Source organism: Aedes aegypti, chromosome 1 (assembly GCF_002204515.2).
Source record: "Aedes aegypti strain LVP_AGWG chromosome 1, AaegL5.0 Primary Assembly, whole genome shotgun sequence".
In the NCBI taxonomy this organism is placed as follows: Eukaryota; Metazoa; Arthropoda; class Insecta; order Diptera; family Culicidae; genus Aedes; species Aedes aegypti.
The window spans coordinates 159,074,399-159,098,477 of record NC_035107.1 but is presented as its reverse complement, the minus strand read 5'-3'; the positions used below and the strand labels follow the sequence as shown (position 1 = coordinate 159,098,477).

Below are 24,079 nucleotides of genomic sequence, written 5' to 3'. Positions count from 1 at the left end.
CACAGCAATACTTAGTTTCTAACGAGAATTCATCGTGAAATTACATGGATTAGAAAATCTTTGACATCCAAGATGGCACATAAAAGTGCATGATGGCGATCTTTGGGTGTTGGAAACCCAACCCACCAACCAAAATGTACGTATAACGAAGCTTAAGTGTGCTTATGTGAGGCTTACATGTGAAAAATATCGCGAAAAGGCCTTATGAACTCAGAAATTAGTGTTTAATGCGACGAAACTCATCAATCTGACGATTTCATCGACCGTATTTTGTGGGTTTGATGTAATTTTCATGAATTAACGAGCTTTTACGAGAATTTGTATGCGACTTCTGGTTGTCTGGGAATGCAATATGGGTATTTTCAAACGAGCTCGACAAGTAGATTTCGGAAATCGATGTTTCGATCCGTTTTGTGAAAAGCAATGAAAACCTAAGATTTCCTGGACAAGCTCAACAAGTAGATATCAGGGATCGATGTTTGACGTCATTTTGGATTCCAAGATGGCTGACCAGTGAGCAAGATGGTCATTTGAATTTTATGAAAACCAATGGAAATGTATGCAATATGAGTATTTTTGGAACGGGTTCGACAAATACATGTCGGAATGTGTGAATTCCGACATCTACTCGTCGAAACCATTTACAACCGGAATTCGCAGCCATCTTGTTCTCTGCCCTACCTATACTACATAGGTTCCAAAAATACCCACACTACATAGATTATCAATGATTTTCACAAACCAGAGATAGCCATATATCTCTTTGATCGTTTACATTGATTAAAAAATGGCATCAAACTTCAAATTCCGATATCTACTCACCGAGCTGAAAATATCCATATCGCATAAGTTATGTTCTAGGACCTTTATTATTTTCCTTGTTTATTAACGATCTTCCTAATACTTTGCGTTTTTGTTCGATTCACTTATTCGCCGATGATGTTCAAATCTATTTCAGTGTTACCGGTATTTTTAGTATGGCTGAAATAGCTAGGAAAATTAATCATGACTTGAATTGCATTCTTCAATGGTCGTTAAATAATTTGTTGGCTATAAATCCGTCAAAAACAAAAGCTATGATTATATCAAAACTAAGATACCCTCCCGTAGAACCAGAGCTTTATTTTGATGGTCAAAGAAAAGAATTTTACGACAAAATAGATTATCTAGGGATTATCTTTACATCCAATTTATCATGGGATGCTTTTATCAATTCCCAATGTGGAAAAATATACGGTTCACTCAAAAGGTTAAATACTGTGAGCAGGCATTTTGAAATCTCAACAAAAATCAAACTTTTTGAGTCGTTAATATATCCGCATTTTATGTACGGCGAATTTATTTATAGCAATGCATCTGCTGTTTCACTCAATAAACTAAGAGTTGCATTAAATTCGTGTATTAGATATGTATATAATTTATCGAGATATTCCAGTGTTTCACAATTTCAAAGTTCTTTAATCGGATGTAATTTTGCCAAATTCCATGAATTTAGAAGTTGTATACAAATGTACAGACTAATCTAAGTCTAAGGAGCCAGAAGGAATACCAGAACAAATAGTTTATTGATTCCTCAGCATTCAACATCATACTATGGTAATTCAATGTTGTTGAGGGGCATTGTCACCAAACCTTAAATTAACCAATATTTTAAGTAGCTTTAAAGAGGGTCCTTACGTTACATAAATCAAATGAATAAAATAAATAAATAAATAAATATATAACTTTCCGTTGAATTTCACAAACCGAAAGTATCCATTATGCTCTCTGAACCCCCATGATGGATTCCGAAGAGGGTGGGACATTTCGCATAAATACGATGGGCATAATGAGAATTATATGCCCCTTCTTCTTCTTCCTCTGGCGTTACGTTCCCACTGGGACAGAGCCTGCTTCTCAGCTTAGTGTTCTTATGAGCAGTTCCAAAGTTATTAACTTAGAGCTTACTATGCCAATGACCATTTTTGCTTGCGTATATCGTGTGGCAGGTACGAAGATACTCTATGCCCTGGGAAGTCGAGAAAATTTCTAACCCGAAAAGATCCTCGTCCGGTGGGATTCGAACCCACGACCCTCAGCTTGGTCTTGCTGAATAGCTGCGCTTTTACCGCTACGGCTATCTGGGCCCCATAATTATATGCACCTGTTCCTATAAAAAACTGCTTTATGCGAAATGTCCTTTATACCAAACGGCCGTATGCGAAACGTCCTTAGGCGAAACGTCTTTATGCGAAATGGGCCATCCCCGATTCCGAAATGGCGTCTGAAATCTTCTTGTTCTGAAAATACGCATATTGCATGTGTAAAGTTATGATTTTTACTTAATTTGGTATCTTATATCACGTTGCGCCCCACCTCACGTCTACCACAACTAAATCAGCTGTATTTCATTTGTAAATTGTCTTTTTTTATTCGTAGATCCTAATACAACACAAAAATCAGTTATATACAATAAAGAACAGCCAAGAAAATATGGTGGGTTAGAAATGGGTGGCACAATAGATGTAATAACTGGTACCCAACAGGGAAGAAAAGTCGGAAGTATTCCATTTTTGTCGTTATTTTGTTTCTCTATCACCATCCCAACGAATCCGGCAGTAAATGTGAGGTAAAATTTTGCCAAATCTGTTTTGAGAATTCAAAATTGGCGTTTGCAAGACAACTTTAATTGTGATAAAAGTGTAGGAAAAATGCATTTTATTGAAATCTTTACAAATATTACATCATTTAGGTAACGGCTAGACAGATTAAGCATATTCAATATATAAGTTTTCATAAAAATAACCCAACTTTTATTCGTCAATATGATACTTGATATACATATTTTCATTAATAACAACATACTTAAGGCTAATTAGCCCGTCATTTGTTTTGGGAGCCTACTATGCCTTAAAGTTAATTCTGTATTCCCAACAAGTTTTGACCACGCGAACGCTTACTTTGCAAAGGAAATTTAGATACAATCATAAAAACAAACTCCGATATTGCATGAATCGATAACTGTTTTTTTCTCATTGAAACTGTACTGATAACATGAATTTCAAAATCCGAATTCCATATTATTCTCACTAAGGATATTTTTCTCACTTCTCATTGCTTTTCCGTAGTATCACGGTAATGAATAAATTTCTTCCTGTTACTCCTGTCAGTAGAGTATCAACATCGGTCGGGCATGGACGCGAATGAAATTCGCTATTCGGTGTGACTAATAGTGTAGAGTAGGCCTTTGTAAATTAGCACAGCTGGAATCTAGCTTGCTGCGATTATGCCTGAGAAAAATGTAAAAAGCGCTCCAGTTATTCAACAAATGGCTAAAATTCGATTGCACAGTGATTTGAAATCAGTTGAGACCAATAGAGGTGTCAAGTTGATATTTTCAACTAGTCAATTTGGAACCCCCGTACACCATTAGCATCAAAATGAAAAAATCATATTACGACTGTGCTGTACATCGATAAGCGACATACAAGAAGAAAATACGCTTGATATCCATTTAAATGAAGATTTCTTGATCTCTCTTGAACTCTTTGAAGAATCTCGGAGGTCAGAATTCATGTGAGAAAAATTACCTCATCGAAAATAAAACCAATTATCGATCCTTACACCGCTCAAGTGAGCTGTAGTTCAAGTGAAAAGGTTTTTTTCCTGTCTGCTACTTTGTAATGTACAACAATTGGTGTTTGAGCTACTTTATTCCGATGAAAAGTGCGCGGTTGAAAACCTTGGAAAAAAGGAATTATGAAAGTGATTAGTTAAGTGAAAAATAATATTTTTTTTTAATTTTATTTTATTATTATTATTATTTTATTTTGTTAAAAACACGGTCAACTGCAAGTGAAGAAAATAAATGCACGACTGATTTCAGTACAGAACCAATATCGAACAGAATAATGATAACTAATACCTTTCTTACAAGAAGGAACTTCATTAATTTGTCGCTTTGTCGGTGCATTTTACTGTATACGTGAAGTAAGGAAAATGTCAAAATGAAAATGCACGTCTGTCTAAATGTATTGGTGCGTCTATCCGTACGCCGAAAGATGCACAAAGCAAAACAGTGTGAAAACAAAGTCATGTGCAGAACGTAATATTTACAACGATAAACCATCACCACAGCCACCCACCACCCACCGCCTACTGTTTCATAGCAAGGAAGGCAACATGCGTACATAATGTCAACAGTCATCGCGATTCCGCCAGTGCCAAATTTCATCAACGCAGTTTACATGAAAAAAGATCGGGATATAATCAAAATCGTTCGTGCTTTTGATGACCACTGCTCATAAATTGTGTCACCTGTTTGTCATAAAAACATCGGTTTTGTCCATGCAGTCGTAGCTAAAATCACACATTCAAGTGTGTCCATTCATAGCTTCATCGTATCAATCAACGGCATTGACACCCATCATTCATCTGTCGAATTCAGACAACCACAGCAGTGTAATATGGACGGTAGTATAAAACGATATAGCTCTCAAAATTTTCATTATTTTCGAAATGGGCATTCTCATAATAATGTATTCAAATCTTTTTTGTTATTAAAAGTTTGTCAGAAATACTAAGGACATGTTTCTGCAAGGATTATTACAGAAAATTGAATTGCTTGGTAATATCTCAAAAATCGCTTTTTGGACAAATCTACTTTTGGAGAATTAATAATTTATCTTAACCTAAGTTTCACTTTTGAGGAATCTATACTGCCTAATTTGTAACAGTTGTTCTGGCAAATATTCACTGTCATATTATGTTTAACGCAATATTATAGTGAACATTTTAGCATAGCATAGCATAGCATAGACTTTAACACAATATGATAGTGAACATTTTCCACAAAAACTCCTCCATAAAGATACATTTTCCACAAAAACTCCTCCAAAAAGATACATTTTCCACAAAAACTCCTCCAAAAAGATACATTTTCAACAAACGTCTAGGAAGATTTTCTTTTTCATTAACAAAGCGTCAACAATTCTCCTAAACGATGGTTTGAAATAAAAACTATATTACCTAATATCGACTTATAGGAAGTTGACTGTATTTATCGATGCTACAAGCTGGAACCCATTTAACTACTTAAGGACCAGTGCCCAATAGGCCATCCCTCATTTTTCGAAAATGCAAATTGTTATATGTTCGCAATAGTAAAGTGCTCGTTTTGGTAAGAAAAAAAATCAGGTAAAAATGTGAAGTCCGTACGTGGACGCTAAGTGGTCCCCAACGGCCCTGAAGGTATCAAGTGTAGATAACCCCTGTTCGCAAAATCGAGCTCGCTGCTCTAGTGCACGCAACATGAGTATGAAAAGCCACTAGCAACACTCCTGCGCGCCTTGATAGTCAGCATTTAGAAGAAGTTTTTTTTCTTTGTGGTTATGAATGTTATGTCAACTAGCTTTATTCAATAGATTTTTATTGTTAAAAACACGTTATTACTCTGGGCTAGTGCCACATTGTTAGGTAAATGTTGGCGAATAAAGAAATAGTAGTTTACGGAACAAGTTGCAGAATGAAGATTTTTACAGCACGAGTCGTAAATTTGTCCTACAAGGCTTGTCGAGTAAGATAATTACGACGAGTGCTGTAAAAATCGAGTTCTGCAATGAGTTGCGTGCAACGTTTTTTGCAATTTCGCAGAAGACCACTTGACGCTATCAGAAATCATATCAGGTTACATTATCATTATTTTGCAAATTTTGAAAATTGTTGTGTAATTATTCATTACGACACTCAAAGCAGTTGCGTAATGAAAAAGCGTTGCGCAATGAACCATTACGCAACTGAAAATAGTTGTGTAATGACTATAACAGCACTGCATACTTCAGTGCAGGAAAGTAGGCCGTTTAATGACAGATTGGCGTGAGGAAATAGGGCCTATTACGATGAGAAATTGCAAAACACATTTTTTGCAATTACGTAGAAAACAACTTGAGGGTATCAGAAATTATATCGGAATGCATTCACCATCATTTTACAATTTCTGAAAAATGATTCATTACGCATCGCAAAACAGTTGCGTAATGAGAAAGCGTTGCGTAATGAATCATTAGAACACTGATTTCAGTTGCGTAATGACTATTCCCGCACTACATACTTCAGTGCAGGAAAGTAGGTCGTTTCATGACAGATTGGCGTGATGAAAAACAGCCTATTACGATGATAAATTACAAAAATATGTTTTTGCAATTTCTCATCGTAATAGGCTGTTTTTCATCACGCCAGTCTGTCATGAAACGGCCTACTTTCCTGCACTGAAGTATGCAGTGCGGGAATATTCATTACCTAACTGAAACCAGTGCTGTAATGATTCATTACGCCACGCTTTCTCATTACGCAACTGTTTTGAGTTGCGTAATGAATCATATCACAACAATTTCTCAGAAATTGTAAAATAATGGCGAATGCATTCTGATATTATTTCTGATACCCTCAAGGGGTCTTCTACGAAATTGCAAAAAATGTTGTACGTAACTCTTTGCAGAACTCGATTTTTTTTTCGTGATTATCCTACTCGGCAAGCCTCGTAGGATAAATTTACGACTCGTGCTGTAAAAATCATCATTCTGCAACTTGTTGCGTAAACTACTATTCTTTTACTCGATCTAAATAAGTGACTGGAATAACTGCCGACAGGTGAATTTTCAAAAATTCTAAATGTCCTCGCAATTTAAGACATCTGTACTTAATGAGTACCAGCCCAAGTTAAAATAACGTTTTATATTATGGACATCTCTATAACAGTGTACGCTGACATAAAATTCACGGTCGACCAACAGATCCGTGAATTCCGAACGAAGCATGTGGATGTTCCCGGATTCCTCGATGGAATTGTTGCAGAATCCTTCGTCGGAATCCGTCGGGGACGACGACTCTGTCGCCGAACATGATGCAACCGTCGCAAACGCTGAGCGATTCTCGGCGTTGGAAGTAGGATTACGAACTTCTATGTTCACTATCAATGCACGCAGAAATATTTGTTTCTAGTGGCTTTTCCTACTCAAGTTGTGTGCCGTTGAGCAGCGAGCTCGATTTTGCGCTCAAGGATCATCTACATACGGACTTCAAAATTTTACCTGATTTTTTTCTTACCAAAACGATGAACTTATAACATTTCGCATTTTGGAAAAAATAAGGGGCAGCCTAGTACCCAGGTTTTGAGTTTTCAAAATAATTGATTTATGGATCAATTTTTGCGTTAAGTTGTAGTGATTTTTAATAAAATTTGTGTTCATCTCGGTAACTCCGGGATTTTCGATAAGTCATAAATCCAAGGTTTTTTTGTCCCGGATGAACACTCTAGTGATTATATATTGTAATACGATTCAACATTATGATTCTAAAACCAATTTAATTAGATATATGTGCTCATTTTGGAACCGATATCGGGATATGCGGGATAAGCGGTACCGTAAAACGGGGTAACTTTGATAGTTTTTTCGAAGAAAACTTGAATATTTATGCATGCTGTTTCAAAGAATTATAGTTTATATTTTTAAAACAAGTACTGGCATCCTAGCTATCGATAGCAACTGTAAGATTGCCGAAAGATTTATTTTGAATAAACAAATAAACAACTAAGCGTATGGTAAATGGACTGTTGAAGACCCATGCCTGGAAAAGAGACTAAACAGATACAAAAACAAGCCATCCTTGAAATATTCCTATTTTTTTTTAAAGATTCTTCTTGACGTCGGTTTTTGAAATAATGCGGTTCTTACGCGGTAAAAAAACGATTGAAAAAAAAACTGCGCAAAAATAAACCGTGTAATTGTATGACTCTCAACAACTCTTCAAGAGTTGATCCAGTAATTCTTTTACGGATTGCCCAAGAAAACCCTCCAGGATGTTTGATATCTTTCCCAGGGAGGACTTCAGACCTTCCATCATTTCTACTCAAGATTATTGATTAAAACTTTTTCGAAAATTCAACCAGTAATTTCTCTTAATGTTTCTGATTTATCCTTAACATTGAAGTTCGTTTTTTTTGTCATTTCAACTAGAAATATCTTTATGGATATTAAAAGAAAAATATTTCTGAAATTTCCAAAAAAAAGTTTCAAGGAATATGTATAGACATTCTGCCAGGAATACGACCTAGACTTCCTCCAGGGAACTGTCAACCACACCAAATTCGCAGACAAATACTGGTGTACACTCTGGAAAAATCATGAATCATGTGATTTAACGCCGTTAAGATGTACATAAAAGAAGCGAGCCGAATGGCGTATATTTGTGTCGAATTTTAAATACGTTTGTGTCTGATTCGGAAAATGTCGATCGCAGATAAGATCTGATGGGATGCATGTATTATCATCCAAATATTTTTCAACTCAATACTAGTTAGATTTATTTGTTATCTTTGTTATCGAGACTTTCAGCCTTTGGCTGTTTCGTCTCCGGAACTAGTTAGATGTTTTTAAAGTAGTTTCTGACAAAATGATAAAATCATAACAGAATAATTTTCAGAAATCAAAAAGTGAAGTTTTTGATTTCTGGGTAAAGTTGATCAATTGTTGACGAGCGTTTTCTCTGTAATTGAATTTTTATCCTCGATGCAACAATTTTCAAAATGTAACAATTTTTGATTGTAATAGGTTTTCATATAGTCATTTCAATAATGTATGCATGTTTAGTGTAACGCACTATGATGAATCTGAAACGTTTGAGCTCCTTTTCAAAAGTTATAATGTTAGTGAATCATGAGTCACGCTGTTTATAACACGCTGGCTAGGAAAATTCATCGTGCCTCGTGTTTCCGATCGCCATTCAGCAACATTAATCGTGACTCTTCTAAAAAGAACCGCGATTCGTTCACTCATTTTGGAGAGTCGACTCTTTTGATTGATTCGAATTAAGGCTCCCCCAGATCTAAGCGACTTTTTACGGCGACAGCGACAGTCAATCGCCGCGATTTCGCTGATATTTCGCTGCATGCACTGTTTGATGAGCGCGTCTAAGCCACAGCGACGCGAATACGCAGCGATTCGTGTCGTGTCAGTCAAGATGGTTCCATAGAAGAGTGCTTGCAGCGACACAACAACTAAATCGCGACATTTTTTTTTTGTCGCTGTCGCCGTAAAAAGTCGCGTAGATTTGGAGGAGCCTTTACGGTACTTGATCGAATACATGGATAAGATCTGTTCACATTTGGGTCTGAAGCAAGTTTCCTTTGTATTATTTTAATTCTTCGTGTGACTTCGTTATGTATTTCTACATAGATTGAAACAATTAAATTTCATCGGAAAAATCTAAATTATAGTAGTAGAAATTACAGCACGAATCGTACATTTATCCAACGAGGCTTGCCAAGTTGGATAATTAAGACGGGTGCTGTAAACATCGAGTGCTTCAACGAGTTGCGTACAACATTTTTTGCAATTTCGTAGAAGACCACATGAGGGTATCAGATGCATTCTCTATTTTTAGCCATTTTTGAGCATTATTGTGTTATTATTGAATACACAACTCAAAATAGTTGTGTAATGGAAAAGTGATGCGTTATGGTTGTTACCGCACTGCATAATTCAGTGCAGGAGAGTAGGCCGTTTCATGACAGATTGGTGTGATGAAAAACAGCCTATAACGATGAGAAATGAGGATTTTTCTGATATACTATGGTAAAATAATCACACTTATTTGAATCAGTTTAGCGCTGTAATAGTAATATAGTAGTTTACGGAACAAGTTGCAGAATGATGATTTTTACAGCACGAGTCGTAAATTTATCCAACGAGGCTTGGCGAGTAGGATAATTACGACGAGTGTTGTAAAAATCGAGTTCTGCAATGAGTTACGTACAACTTTTTTTGCAATTTCGTAGAAGACCACTTGAGGTTATCTGAAATAATATCGGAATTCACCATTATTTTATAATTTCTGAAAAACTGTTGTGTTATGATTCATTACGCAACTCAAAACAGTTGCGTAATGAGAAAGCGTTGCGTAATGAATTATTACAGCACTGGTTTCAGTTGCGTAATGACTATTCCCGCACTGCATACTTCAGTGCAGGAAAGTAGGCCGTATCATGACAGATTGGCGTGATAAAAAAACAGCCAATTACGATGAGAAATTGCAAAAAATATATGTTCAATGATTTAGAGAAAATAATAAATTACGATACCGTGCGGGGTGACATTGGGACATAAGATTGACTTAAGTTAGTTACTTTTACTGAAAACTAATACCAGAATAATAATAAAAAATAAAAACAATATGGCAAGCTTCAATAGTTTGTTCTTAATAGCCATTATATGGTCATAGATTAATATTTTAGCGTTCATACTAGCCATAAGATGCATCTAAAAGGGCGGTCGAAGTCCAGGTCACCACTGATTTTCGTTGTTTTCAAAATCATGCAATCTGAATACGACTGCGCAATAGACTGATGCAAAATTTGAAGTTTTACTCCCTTATGCCTTAAAGATGACAATTATGGTAAATATCATCCTCCAAAAGTTTGAGGTGATTTGAAAGAAAGCTGAATGTGCACTCGCCGTTTGAGGTTTATATGAAAATTACTTTGGGAAAAGCCAACTCTTTATCTTAAGTCATGAAACTCTTCGTCTTGATATTCTATGCAAAAGTTTATACACTCGTCTCAGTTGAAATGCTACCAGTTACAACTTTGAAGAAGATCACATTTTGATAGAACCTCTAGGTAATTAGTTATTATCGATATCAAATTCTATACCACGCTTAGATGACCATTCAGTTACTTTCAGAGCAACACTGCTTTTTTGCAGTACAACATAAATACAGGATTTATTGGAATACTTTGACCTGTTCTTCCAGTTAGGGGCTGCATTGTTGCCTGCCGAGCAGTTGGTGAAGCATGTTACATGCAAACCCGAATTTTCTTTATTTCCTATAAATACTACTGTAATCCGGGGTATCATTGATCAGCGGGTTAACATTGATCGGAACGATTCATCTCGTATAAGTTGGTATCGTCATTTATTGATGAAACATTTCCAAAGCATGAATGTTGCTTCTCTTTCTTATACTTATAAGCTATTAAAAATTAAGATTTTTGCAAAAATTGCGTTAACTTTATGCGTAAATTTGTCAAGTTTGTGAAACAATGATTTCAATGGTTAAGGATGACACTACCAAAGATTCATGTCTCACATAAGTTCTGCAAGCGATATCAGCAAGGAAAATACGGTTCTCACTAAAAATGGCATCGCCAAAAACGATTCCGTTGTCACAAATTTTATAAGTATGTTCAATTAGGAAACATTAACGAATTACTGTTAAGAATGTAGAATTCCCTTAGGAAATTGCCTACCTTTAGGCGTATTCCGCTGTTCGATGTGTTTTTAATTTTAAAATAACTCAAAAAGTAAATGAGATGTAAGAGTTTCGGCATCATATTCGGCTTCAGGGGCCATGATTTATGTAAGTAACGACATTTTCAATATTACCGAACATTGTTTACATGGGTGATCAATGTTACCCCATATCAGCTAAATGAAAAAATCGCCTAAAACATTTTTGTAAACATGCTTAAATCTTTCAAAAAACAAACTACAGTATATAGTCACGAGCTATGAGTGGCAGTACTTGTTTTAAAAATATAAAACTCACAACATTTACATTTTTGGATGAAATATTCAAGAAATATCCTGAAAACTGATCAATGTTACCCCGGATTACGGTACTTACAAAGCAGAGGCTAATAGATAATTTAAAAAATATTTTCAAGTTTACCGTCATAGGGGACTACTTTATAACAAGGTTCATCACATGTGGAACTCTCTACTAGCCAATACCAATAACTAAAATGGTTATTTTTGTCTCCATTCAATACGATATATGTATTACCCTTATATTACGACGGATATGTAAAATATTACACTAGATCAGCACTAAATAATGGTAAAATCTTTATGCAGATAAGTAAAACGGTACTTAACACGCCAAAAAAACATGTTATTATTGAATGTTTTGAGAAAAAATCACTTTGGGCGCAAAAATATCAGCTATTCCCCTACTATACTTCAGAAACCACTACTGGGCCTCATTTTGGTTTATTATTATGATTTTGTTGATGATGTTTACATTTTCATAAATTTCACTCCAACAATCTTCGTTTACCATATAGGTGGCACACTTGCCCCAACAAGTATAGACTTCAACCAAACTGGATTTCGTATGTAAAACTATATACTTTTTTCATTCAAATGCCACTATAACTTACGCATTTGAATAGTTTCACGATGTGCAGTACGTTAGATAAATCTGTTAATAATTTACCTTTCATCGTGCTATTTAAAAACAACGAAATCTTATAAGAATCTACTCGAATTTGGTTGTTTTTACAAAAGTCGATGTGAATACGTGAAAAATAGAGTAATTTTCATCCTATTTTGATCATTGCACATTGGACCGAATCGACAATTTAGCCGGAAAAAAGTGTTATCTCTGTTCTCGTCGAATTTAGACGTTCGATGTCTTGAGAGAAGTTATTCGTAATTGAGTTTTGCATCTTTTAAGGAAAAAGTTTAATAGGGTGGCCCATATTTAAGCTAAAATTTTGACTCAAATTTTTTTGTTTGATGAAATTTGTGGCTACGCTCTTCTGCAAACTTTTATAAAACATTATTTTGAACAACTTTGTCGAAGACACTTTTGATCTAACTCTTCATTTGAGCTAAGTAAATTGATTTTGAAAGTATTAACCTAGGGTGGACCCAAAAAATCAGTTATTTTGATCTAACTTTTTTGTTTTCAGTTTTACGTGAATGTGGTCTTTAGAAGAGTTGTAGAGGAAGTAAAGATACACGTTTTTGCTGAACATCGCTAGTTTGTAATCCTTGTGATTTTGAAGTTATAAGCAAATTTAAGTGAAAAACTATGAAATCTTAAGATGCCCATAACTCATGAAGTTGGTTCGATAAAATTTTTCTTTAAGTGGCATTCGAAAGGCCATACAATAGGCAACTTTTGCTGCAAAAACTGCGAGAACGTATTTTTTGTAAATTGAGAAAATTCACTTCAAAAATATACTTAAAAAACTCGAAATTCGCTTGTAACTCACAAGATTTTAAAGTTAATGGCGTGCTGTCTTCTGCAAAGTTGTAGAATTTAACTAGATCTATAACTTTTCCATACTCCAATTTGAGGAGAAATGTGAAACAAAAATATTAGAACTTATAAAACATTTTACTATTAATTAATACAAAATTATTCAAGTAGTAGCAATATAATTGTACTTTTATTCTATCAATAATTTTCCAAACCTGCACACTTTTTGATAACCTTGGCTTCTTCAATAATATTAGATTATTCCACCATTTCCATAGTTCTGTATCCCAGGACACTATTGTATGTATTCAGTCACAATAATAGCAGTCACAATGACGAAACAGTTAAAGTTTCTTATATTGCATTGGCATAATTTTACATTTTGAATTATACGTGAATTATACCACTGAGTACTGATAAAATAATAATAAAATCATAATACCATACAAAGTTTACAACAGCAAGTATATGAAAGCGACTGCTGATATACTAACTTAATGTTTTATAGTAATAAATATAAGGTGACCTACATCTGATTCGTATCATCATTTCTTCATATTTTGTTGCACATTTCTCTTAAGATTGGTGTATGGGAAAGTTGTAGATCTAATGAAAGTCTTCAACTTTGCTGAAGATAGCACGCCGTTAACTTTAAAATCTTGTGAATTACAAGCGAATTTCGTGTTTTTTAAGTGTGTCTTTGAAGTGAATTTTCTCAATTTACAAAAAATACGTTCTCCCAGTTTTTGCAGCAAAAGTTGCCTATTGTATGGCTTTTCGAATGCCACTTAAAGAAAAATTTTATCGAACCAACTTCATGAGTTATGGGCATCTAAAGATTTCATAGTTTTTCACTTAAATTTGCTTATAACTTCAAAATCACAAGAATTACAAACTTACGATGTTCAGCAAAAACGTGTATCTTTACTTCCTCTACAACTCTTCTAAAGACCACATTCACGTAAAACTGAAAACAAAAAAGTTAGATCAAAATAACTGATTTTTTGGGTCCACCCTAAGTTAATACTTTCAAAATCGATTTACTAAGCTCAAATGAAGAGTTAGATCAAAAGTGTCTTCGACAAAGTTGTTCAAAATAATATTTTCTAAAAGTTTGCAGAAGAGCGCAGCCACAAATTTCGTCAAACAAAAAAGTTTGAGTCAAAATTTTAGCTTAAATATGGGCCACCCTATTTAACTTTTTCCTTAAAAGATGCAAAACTCAATTACGAATAACTTCTCTCAAGACATCGAACGTCTAAATTCGACGAGAACAGAGATAACACTTTTTTCCGGCTAAATTGTCGATTCGGTCCAATGTGCATTGTATTGTGAACTATGAGGGAACATATTGTTAAGTTCAAAGATAAAATATATTTTGTAGTTTTTATAAAAAGCAGGGGTGGCACACTTGCCCCTATGGCACACTTTCCCCAATGTCCGCTACGTTATACTGATTATTTTTTTATTTTATTAGAGAAGTTTTGATATACTGATCAATATTACCCCGCTGATCAATGATACGTCTTTATTTATTCATATATTTTTTAATTGTTACAAACATTTCAGTTTACTTTCATTTCAATCATGTTACATCAATCTAATAGTCATATCCAATGGAACGTTCATAAATTAGGCCACGCAAAATATTGCCATTTTCTATCCCATCTCCGCCAGTGCTAACCTTCTTGTATGAAGACTTTTAACATTTTGTTTGAGATGACACGTTTTCCTGAATGCCCGCCCCCTAAGAGCATGGATCAATTTATGAACGCCTCCAAATCAACTAATTCATATTACATGCTTTAATAGTTCATCATTCAACCCTTTCACATGTAGAATTAATTCCTTCAATTGTGGTATTTTAGTTGTTCATATTAATGGTATTAATGGTAATTTGTAACTCTAAAATAGTCTATGAAGCAATGTTAGTCAATAATTATGTAGCGTTAAAATTGGTAGTGACATGATGTACAAAACAAAAATGAAAAATTGCTCAAAACGTGAAAGAAGCAGTGATTACATTCCATCAGTAACTTGTACAGCTCCATCAGTAACATTAGTACCGTGTGCCGAATTGTGCCATCTGCCCTACAACATTGAACGCTGTAAACTTCGATACTCCTGACATGAGTTCAATACTTAGTTCTTTGAAAAATTTGGCCATTGGTGTAAATGCGACGAACAACGGAAACGGACACCATATATCATCAGAACTTAGCTGCTACCAAGGTTTGTACAAGCTAAAAGAGCATAACGGAATCAGCGAAACACATATTTTTGATGAAAAACACAATTCGATACTTGTTATGCTCAAACAACCATTTCAAAATAATTCAATAACCTAGCTCTGCTAGGTTTATACATAATGATTGGCGATTGGATTGCTGTAAATTTATTGCAGCATTCCCTGCAATAATTCATTAAGTTATTTATTCAAATGGTATTCTTGTGGTTCTTTGAAAAAATATTTAGTTTTTGCTTTAATCAAAATCATGAAGAAAATGTATAGAATCCTTCAGGAACTTTCAAAAAACGAAAACATTGTTATAAAATCCCTATCTGAATACTTCCAAAAAACTACCGCAAATATTCTCAACAATTTCCGCCAACTGCAATACATTTTTAAGATTTTTCTCCAGATTCTAAAAATTTTGTTTTCAGTGTCAGTATAAACTATTGGCACAACCAAACGTACGCAAACGCGCAGCATCTTGAGGTAACGGGGCCCATATTGCCGTAGTGGTAAGCTTGACCGAGCTGTGGATTGGGGATTCAAATCCCACCGGTCGAGAATCTCTTCAGATCTGAATCTGAGACGTCCCAGGGCATAAAGTATCTTCATCCGGCAAAGAATGCCCTCAGTTAAGAACATTGGAAGTAGTCATAAGAACACTCAGCTGAAAAGCTGAGCCAGTTCATGGATATAGCGCATGCTGCAATGATGCAGCAAGGAACAAATCTGTGCTGTTTTTTCAATATGGCCTAACTGATGTGAGCAATTTCTCGTCATCGATCCTCTCTTTCGCTAATAACTTCGCTAAATTAGTTAAATCTGTAATATTTCTTGTTAATGAAGCAAGATATTGTGTTTCTTCATCCTACAGCACAAAAATATGTTACGAAAAAGAGAGCAACGATGAAGAGAAATCGATTAATGCAGATAAGCCCTTATGAAAAAACAGTACAGACATGTAACGATATAAAAGAAAGTAAAAGCTGCATACTAGTCTATTCGGGGACAAAAAGTGCCACGTGGAAGAAGCGGAATGGCTAGAAATGTACACAGTTAAAAATAATGAAGATTACACGTCATGTAAACTTAATTTATGCGATGTAAATATAACGTCATGTAAATTTAAGTCTGGAATCATGTAAACTTGTGTTATATGTCACGTAATCACACAAGATCCTGCTGGATTACATGACATATAATTGAAGTTTACATGACATATCATGTAAATATTCATTATATACCACGCTCCAATTATGTGCATTATATGTCTCAGAAATTTACACGTTTCGTTCGAACTGTGTAGCGAATCTCCATTTATAAGGAATACGAAAGTTCGATGAGAAGCTCGACGCATTACGAAAAGGAGAGCTGATATGTGGAGGCGAAATCCACGATGGTCGGGGAAAAATGGCTCACTCTAGTGCAGGGATAAGGATGAAAGCAGCATTGCACCAGAATGCATCCAGTTGACCTCGTTCGGCACGAGCAAATTGTGGTACCTTTCGTCGGTGTTATCAGTGATATCAGCACACCACATGCCACACACGGCGAAAGTCAGTGGATTCAAGCTGCAGATAGCTCACCACAAAACAGAAGTACTGCTAGTCAGCAACTGCAAGGCGGTTCAGCTGATGGATGCCAACGTAAGAGGGTGTGTGATTGCACCAAAGCGCGTATTGAAGCACCTGGGAGTGATGATCGACGATCGGCTGAATTTTAACAGCCATGTTAATTACGCATGAAAAAAGGCAAGAATGCAATAATCAGAATCATGCCAAACTACAAGTAGTCCAAGTAGCAGTACGAGGCATCTGCTAGCTAATGTCTCGTCATCGATACTGAGGTATCGAGTTCCTGCTTCGGGTATGGCACTGGATACAAAACGGAACCGCGAAAAGCTGAACAGAGCGTTACGGCTGATCACAGAGCGAGTCGCGAGTGTGTATAGAACGATATCGTCAAATGCTGTATGCGTTATAGCCGGTGTAATCCCCACCTGCATCACTTTGGCAGAGGATATCGAGTGCTACTGATGAGGAGACATAAGAAACGTACGGAAGATGGTCAGAGTCGGATCTATGGCGTGTTGGACTGCGCGTAGTAAGAAGGATGAACCCACCGGCTCATTCCAAACCTGTCGACGTGGATGAATAGGAAGCATGGAGAGGTGAACTTCTCTGGGGGCTGTTCATTAATTACGTAGTACAATTTTCGGGATTTTTCAACCACCCTTCCCCCATTTGAATTTTTTGTATGAAAATTAAAAATAAATTGTATGACACGTAAGAAATCCGAAACCCCGTACGTAATTAATGGACGGCCACTGACATACCTACTTTCTATCAGGTCATGCATGTTTCAGAAAGTATCTCCATAGATTCGGGCAAGCAGATTTTCCACACTGCCCAGATTGCCCATCATCGAGGAAACACCACTACATGCAGTTTTTGACTGCCCAAGATTCGCGGAAGTGCGGAACGAAATGCTCGGAAGCAGCGATAGAGACCTGAACTCCGGCAGAAAATATGTCAACACGTAAGTACGAGACAAGCGGTGAACAGAGAAATAACACAAATCATGTCGTCGCTGCAACAGAAATGGCGAGAAGACCGCGATCAGAGTAGGCCTGGTTCTACGTCGGGAACTAGGCCAAGTAATTCGAGCATCACGTAGTATCGGTGTTGGGTAGTCGGGGCACTTGTGAACCGGAAATCTTCCTTCACCGAAATCGCTGGCCTTACCTCGGCACCAAACCGACCAGCATCGAGTTATTGGTCGGGGTAGACTAGGTCCGCCGTCGGGGACTAGTTGGGTGGACTGCTAATAAGCATCGGCAAATGGTCGTCGAGGCGCCTGTAAATCGGAAATTATCTCCGCCAGAATCGCAGGACCGATCACGGTAATGCCCAGCCAGCTTCGGAGTAGACTAAGTCCACTTTCAGGGACTAGTTGAGTATATCGAGAAGTAGCACGGGTAAAAGGTTGTCGAGGCACCTGTGCACCGGAAGTTTCCCTCTACCGGAATCACAGGACCGACTATTTCGAGTAGTACGTAGTACCATGGTCGTCGAGGCGCCTGTGAATCGGAAGTTTCCCTCCGCCAGAATCGCAGGACCGATCTCGGTAATGCCCAGCCAGCTTCGGAGTAGACTAAGTCCACTTTCGGGGACTAGTTAAGTAGATCGAGAAGCAGCACGGACAAAAGGTCGTCGAGGCACCTGTGAACCGGAAGTTTCCCTCTACCGGAATCACAGGACCGACTATTTCGAGCAGTACGTAGTATTAGTACGTATCACCGGCTTGAGTCGTCGAAACGCCAGCGAACTGGAAGCCATCCTTCAATCTGAATTGCTAGAACGACTTCAGCACTCTATTGGCCAAGAACGACGCGAAACGTTACCGGTTTCGAGAGATATTTCTCCGTCGAGGAACTCACCATTGGAGTATCGATCTCGACGAACCGCCGGCTTTGGGTAATCGGGGCGCTTGCGAACCGGGAGTCACCCCTCAACCAGACTGACCTCAGTAATACCATAAGGTCGTTCCGGGAGTACATCCGCTTATAGCCTAAGCTAAGTAAAGGTGGTGTGGTACAGAGTTCTTTTCCCCTTTTTTCTCTGTTACTATATTCAGGACGTGCATACATAATACACCGTTGAGTGAGAACCACAGAGCCTAAATCCCAATAGCACCCCAGATATCAGGGTTAGGTGAAAGTTTCTATCTTTGCTAGTAGTGCGATAACTCTATATAAAAAGGTCTTGATGGTGTTGATGATATTAACGACAAACAAAATCGACTGTACACTAAAAAAGATCTATAATGAGTATCATAATCCTACCCTAAATAACGAAAAAAAATCAAGCTACAAATTTCGTAATCAACTCTTTCAAATATATCTTACTCTTGATATTGTAACTAGTAATGCCCATTTTCCATGAATTATTTATTTTCAATCAATGTTAACAAAATGCAGCATTATGTTAATCGCAATGTTCTCACTTATCTTTGCTTTGCTTCTTAGTGAGCGAATTGGAGGAATTAGCTTTACGCACATCACCACCTCCACCTCCGCCTCCATCAACGTCAACGTCCGATCATAACCTTAAAAAGATGGGAGTCCCGGATTCTCAATCCGATTTCAATCAATGGCTTCACGCTATGAAGATGGTGGCACGCCTTCCAGGTGGAATGCCCCCAGAGTTTCGACGAAAGGTATTGTGTTCAACTCATATGACAATGACATGTAGCTTTTTCTATTATTGAAGCAAATTTGTATTTTTCTAGCTTTGGCTGGCATTGTCTGATAGATATCTCAAATCTAAAGGCATCAACTGGGAAGAGGAAGGCGCAAAATATTTGACTGATCAATGTGACGAGGATGACGAAGAACTTGGAATACAAATTGTTAAAGTAAGTATTAAAACAATTATTTGCCTTACTTGGACACATATGTAAAACTGACCTTTTCTAGTTTATTTCAACACAGTTTTTACGCAACAATATCATTTTATCAGTAGGACGCCATTTCCCTCTTACTTAAAAGCAAATAACTTGTGGTCTAACTAGTTCACTTACACGATTCGCCAAACTAGAAATGCATTGTTCACTTGCATCACGCATTAAACATGAAAGAAAAATAAGCAATCAGTCAAAGTGGATTATACTAAATACTTGCTCTACCCTAACTATAACATTCTCTTTTTCTCAGGACCTTCACCGTACCGGATCCAGCATATGCTCTGGGCCTTCTGGAACAATCAATCAAGCCAAGCTAAAACGAGTCTTGCTGGGATATTCAAGGTTCAATCCCGAAGTAGGCTATTGCCAAGGTTTTAACATGCTGGGAGCACTAATACTACAAGTTATGGACAAGAACGAAACCGATTCTATCAAGGTGATGATACTGTTGATAGAAGGCCTTCTACCGGCTGAATATTTTTGTGGTTCGTTAGGAGGATTGCAAGCCGACATGGCTGTGTTTCGAGATTTATTAGGTACACGCCTACCCAAGCTCGCTCGTCATCTGCAGAAATTGCAGGGCCCCGAAGGTGCTTTCGAGCCACCTCTGACTAATGTTTTTACGATGCAATGGTTCCTTACGCTGTTCTGCACTTGCTTACCCATCAACTCTGTGCTGCGGATCTGGGACCTGATACTGATCGAAGGCAGTGATGTGCTGTTGCGAACCGCATTGGCTATCTGGGGCTTACTAGAAAGGTAAATCATTTCGTTCATAAGTTGAAGAAAAAAAAAGACGGAAAATGTACATATTACAGAAGCGAACCAGTTTCAGATATCCACCTCGATTACTCTATCGTATACAAAAGAGACGTTTGGGTTTTTGTACATATGTAATCAACGTTTTAACGTCTTTCCACTTTACGGAAAACGTCATAGTCGCATGCCACAAATATTCCAAGATAAAAAAAATCTTGAACAACTTCGAACACCACTAGGCTCACCTCTATCTCTACCTGTGACCATGCACTGCATTATGGTAGAAATAATGGTCAAGTCTATTCTCGTTGTCCCCCTCTTCAGATTCACGAAGGCCTACTTGTTTATCATCAGGCCAAAGCCAAGGAGCAAATGTTACCGTTTGATGATCTAACGTTGCACGTATCAGCCTAATTAGTTTCGCCGGAGAACCGTGTGCAAAGATTATCTGAAACACCTGTTTTTTTCTCATTGCATCGCACGCTGTCTTGAAATCAATAAACAGATGTTTGTTTGCAAGTTATACTCTCTGCATTCATGTAAGATCATTCGCAAGGAGAACATCTTGTCTGTGTGTGGTTGCGCAGCCCTCACGTAAAAAGTTTCCGTCTGTTAAATAGGATGCGTGAATGTAAGCCGAACCCAACCGAGTACCCGAGTAGTAATTTTGTAGTTGGCTCACTCCAGTCTATTCCCTTTCTTGTAGATTGGGCGTAAGCAATTGTTCTGTCTTTTATATGTTCAAAATAATACGATGCAGGAACAGCAGCCCACTTTTGTCTTTAACAAGTTCAACCGATAGCAGCCCAAAGAGTTATTTAGCTTCGATGGTTCCACAGCATGCTGTGCTTGCAGATCAACTTTCATAACATCCGATCAACAGTATCTCAAATTTCTTTTTAAAGCTGGCAGCCATCATTGTTTTATTTATTTATTTTTTATTTATATTCCAAGTTGTATGGTATGAACTCGATTATTAAAAGTGGTGGATGTTAGCAATTGGTTCACTGCTGAAATGTATGTTGTTTCTATCTAAATCATCAATTCAATTTCATACTTAAAACGTAAATCTTTATATTTTTATTTCGTTAAACAGCCGTATATTAGTGACAAAAACAGCAGACGATTTCTACTGTAAAATGGGAGCGTTATCATCTGAACTTGTAAATGGAAATCTGATCGACTGTAACGGCCTAATACAGCGAATCGTAGATATCGGTCCAATAGAGAATTTACAAAAATTGCGAGAAAAACATTTCAACAACATTACCCAGCTCAAGGACTCCTCCAATCTCAGGTAAAATGCTTAAGATGACAACGAATTAAGAACATTCTAAACTATTTGTCTGCATTCCAGAATTTTTTACTCTGACGACGAAGGTGAATCCGATGAGGATTCACGCTTAGCTGTTACTGCCACAGCGTGGGGATTACGATCTGGCAGAAGAGCCTCATTAGGTATACCCTCAAACCTAAAAGGTGGAAATGAAGGAAAGGAAAAAATCAACCTTGATATTTCACTGCTGAAGAAGCAATATGACAAACTGAGAGCACGACAACGACAGGCACATATCATCTTGTCAGCGGCCGTGGCTAGACAACCAGCATCAGGTCCACCAAATAGCAATTCATTGCAGGTCAATCAGCTACTGGTTGGCAAAAATGCTATTCTTAGCAATAAAGGAAAGCGACTCGGACCACCACAAGGTGCAGTGCCTCCAATACGCTTGCAGAAGTCTGGAAAATCGTCGAAATCAGGTGCTCCAAAGTCGCCCAAACCAACCGAAACTCTGCACTGGAAAGATATGGATGATAAACAGCGAAGAGGCAGCTTGAAGTGGAAGGACACAAAAAAGGATAGCAAAGCGCCACTTGTAAAAGACGATTCGGAGGTCCTGAAACCGTAAGTATGAATCCTCACCTCAAAACTTATCATGAAGAGGTCATGTGGCCCATTTTTATATAGAAAAAATAATCGAGATGTAAAAATCTAAAGTTACACCCCCTAATTTTTATTCATCTGGATCCATAGAAGCTACTGTATATGTTTAGGCGGAATACAATGCTGCTCTGAATAAAAGCAGTGCATGTCGATTTTAATACAAAATTCTCAACTTTGGCATGCTCTAGTTTTGTTCCTTTTCTAGCAGTAGAGCAGTAAATTCTCTCCATAGAGCATCAAATATGTTCTATTTTGTAACCACCAAATTTCATTTTTTCTGAACCTCTTCTGGAAAGTAAGAATTGTTCGAAAAATAGCAGTTTTAAAAATTGGAATAACTGCTTGGGGACCATTGACTCTTGGAAATCATGGATAATAACGTTCGTTGAAAAGCTTCTCAAGAGGACCATTATAGTATATCGACCAAGATATCGACCCATGGAGGTTTGACTATAACTTCGAAACGAAGTGAAGCAAACTTGAATCACTGGAATATTTAGTTAATCAGATCTGAGACACTTGAATATATATCAGTCCATAACCATTGGAACATGAAATGATGCGGAGCTGATTAACTCAGATATAAAGTGAATCTTACCTGAATCACTGAAATATGGAGTGATTCAGACCTGAATCTTTTAAATCTTTTAAAGATGCACTTAAAACTTTTCATGGTCATGTTCTGATCCTGTCGGGGACGACAAGCTTCATTATCAGGCAAAGGACGAATGCATTAGACCATAGGTTCCCAAACTTTCCGGATGCACGACCCACCTAGCCCGTAAGCTAACTTTTCGCGACCCACCAAAATGAAACAGTAAGATAAAAGTTTTTGTAGAACAATGCTATTGTTTTTCAGCTTTTATAATGTTTCAGTGATTGACAATCGTTTCGCATGCTTTCCCAAAACAAACTAAAAATGAAATATATTAATATCAAATTGAGCTAAATAGAAATGTATATCAAAATAATATTTTAATTTGTTTATACCTTAAAGCATAGGTTCCCAAACTTTCCGGATGCACGACCCACCTAGCCCGTAAGCTAACTTTTCGCGACCCACCAAAATGAAACAGTAAGATAAAAGTTTTTGTAGAACAATGCTATTGTTTTTCAGCTTTTATAATGTTTCAGTGATTGACAATCGTTTCGCATGCTTTCCCAAAACAAACTAAAAATGAAATATATTAATATCAAATTGAGCTAAATAGAAATGTATATCAAAATAATATTTTAATTTGTTTATACCTTAAAGTAAAATAAGGGTCATCGATGAAAATTGATGATTTTTTGGAGAATATTTCTAGCAACGTAATTAAATTTATTTCATTGATTCATTTTGTTTCCTATTTTTTCGAGTGATGTTATGGATGTCAACAAATCATCCGTTGAACTTCATGGAGAATAATTCATGATCTCGCTCTAAAAGCCAATGGTAATCGAGTGCGTAGCTCGCAGTTTTAAGCAAACGAATGAACTGAGATAAAAACTGTCACTATTTGGATGTAGGGGAGATCTCCTCTTCATAGCAGCATTTTTAAATAACTTGTAAATTCATTCGGTTGCCCAACAACATGCTACACACTTGGTTACCAATGGCTTTCAGGGCGAGATCAAAAACTAAGCGAGTATTAAGATGAAATATTAAAATCCATACG

At 36.9% G+C, this 24,079-nt stretch overlaps 1 protein-coding gene across 6 annotated transcripts in view; it reads left to right on the top strand.

Moving 5' to 3' along the window:
* The first annotated feature begins 3,134 nt into the window (after positions 1-3,134).
* Positions 3,135-24,079, top strand: part of LOC5564417 (serine-rich adhesin for platelets) — a 29,878-nt gene continuing 8,933 nt past the window's right edge. Inside the window, exons 1-8 of one of the 6 annotated variants that reach the window (XM_021852345.1) lie at positions 3,135-3,280; positions 3,920-4,084; positions 14,938-15,255; positions 19,284-19,474; positions 19,547-19,672; positions 19,971-20,479; positions 21,576-21,776; positions 21,837-22,382. In XM_021852345.1, coding sequence (XP_021708037.1) covers positions 15,153-15,255; positions 19,284-19,474; positions 19,547-19,672; positions 19,971-20,479; positions 21,576-21,776; positions 21,837-22,382 — 1,676 coding nt within the window. In that variant the 5' untranslated portion in view covers positions 3,135-3,280; positions 3,920-4,084; positions 14,938-15,152. Of the gene's footprint in view, positions 4,453-14,937; positions 15,256-19,283; positions 19,475-19,546; positions 19,673-19,970; positions 20,480-21,575; positions 21,777-21,836; positions 22,383-24,079 lie in introns of all 6 variants that reach the window. The other 5 variants (XM_021852355.1, XM_021852337.1, XM_001648710.2 and 2 more) reach the window with 5 other exon arrangements.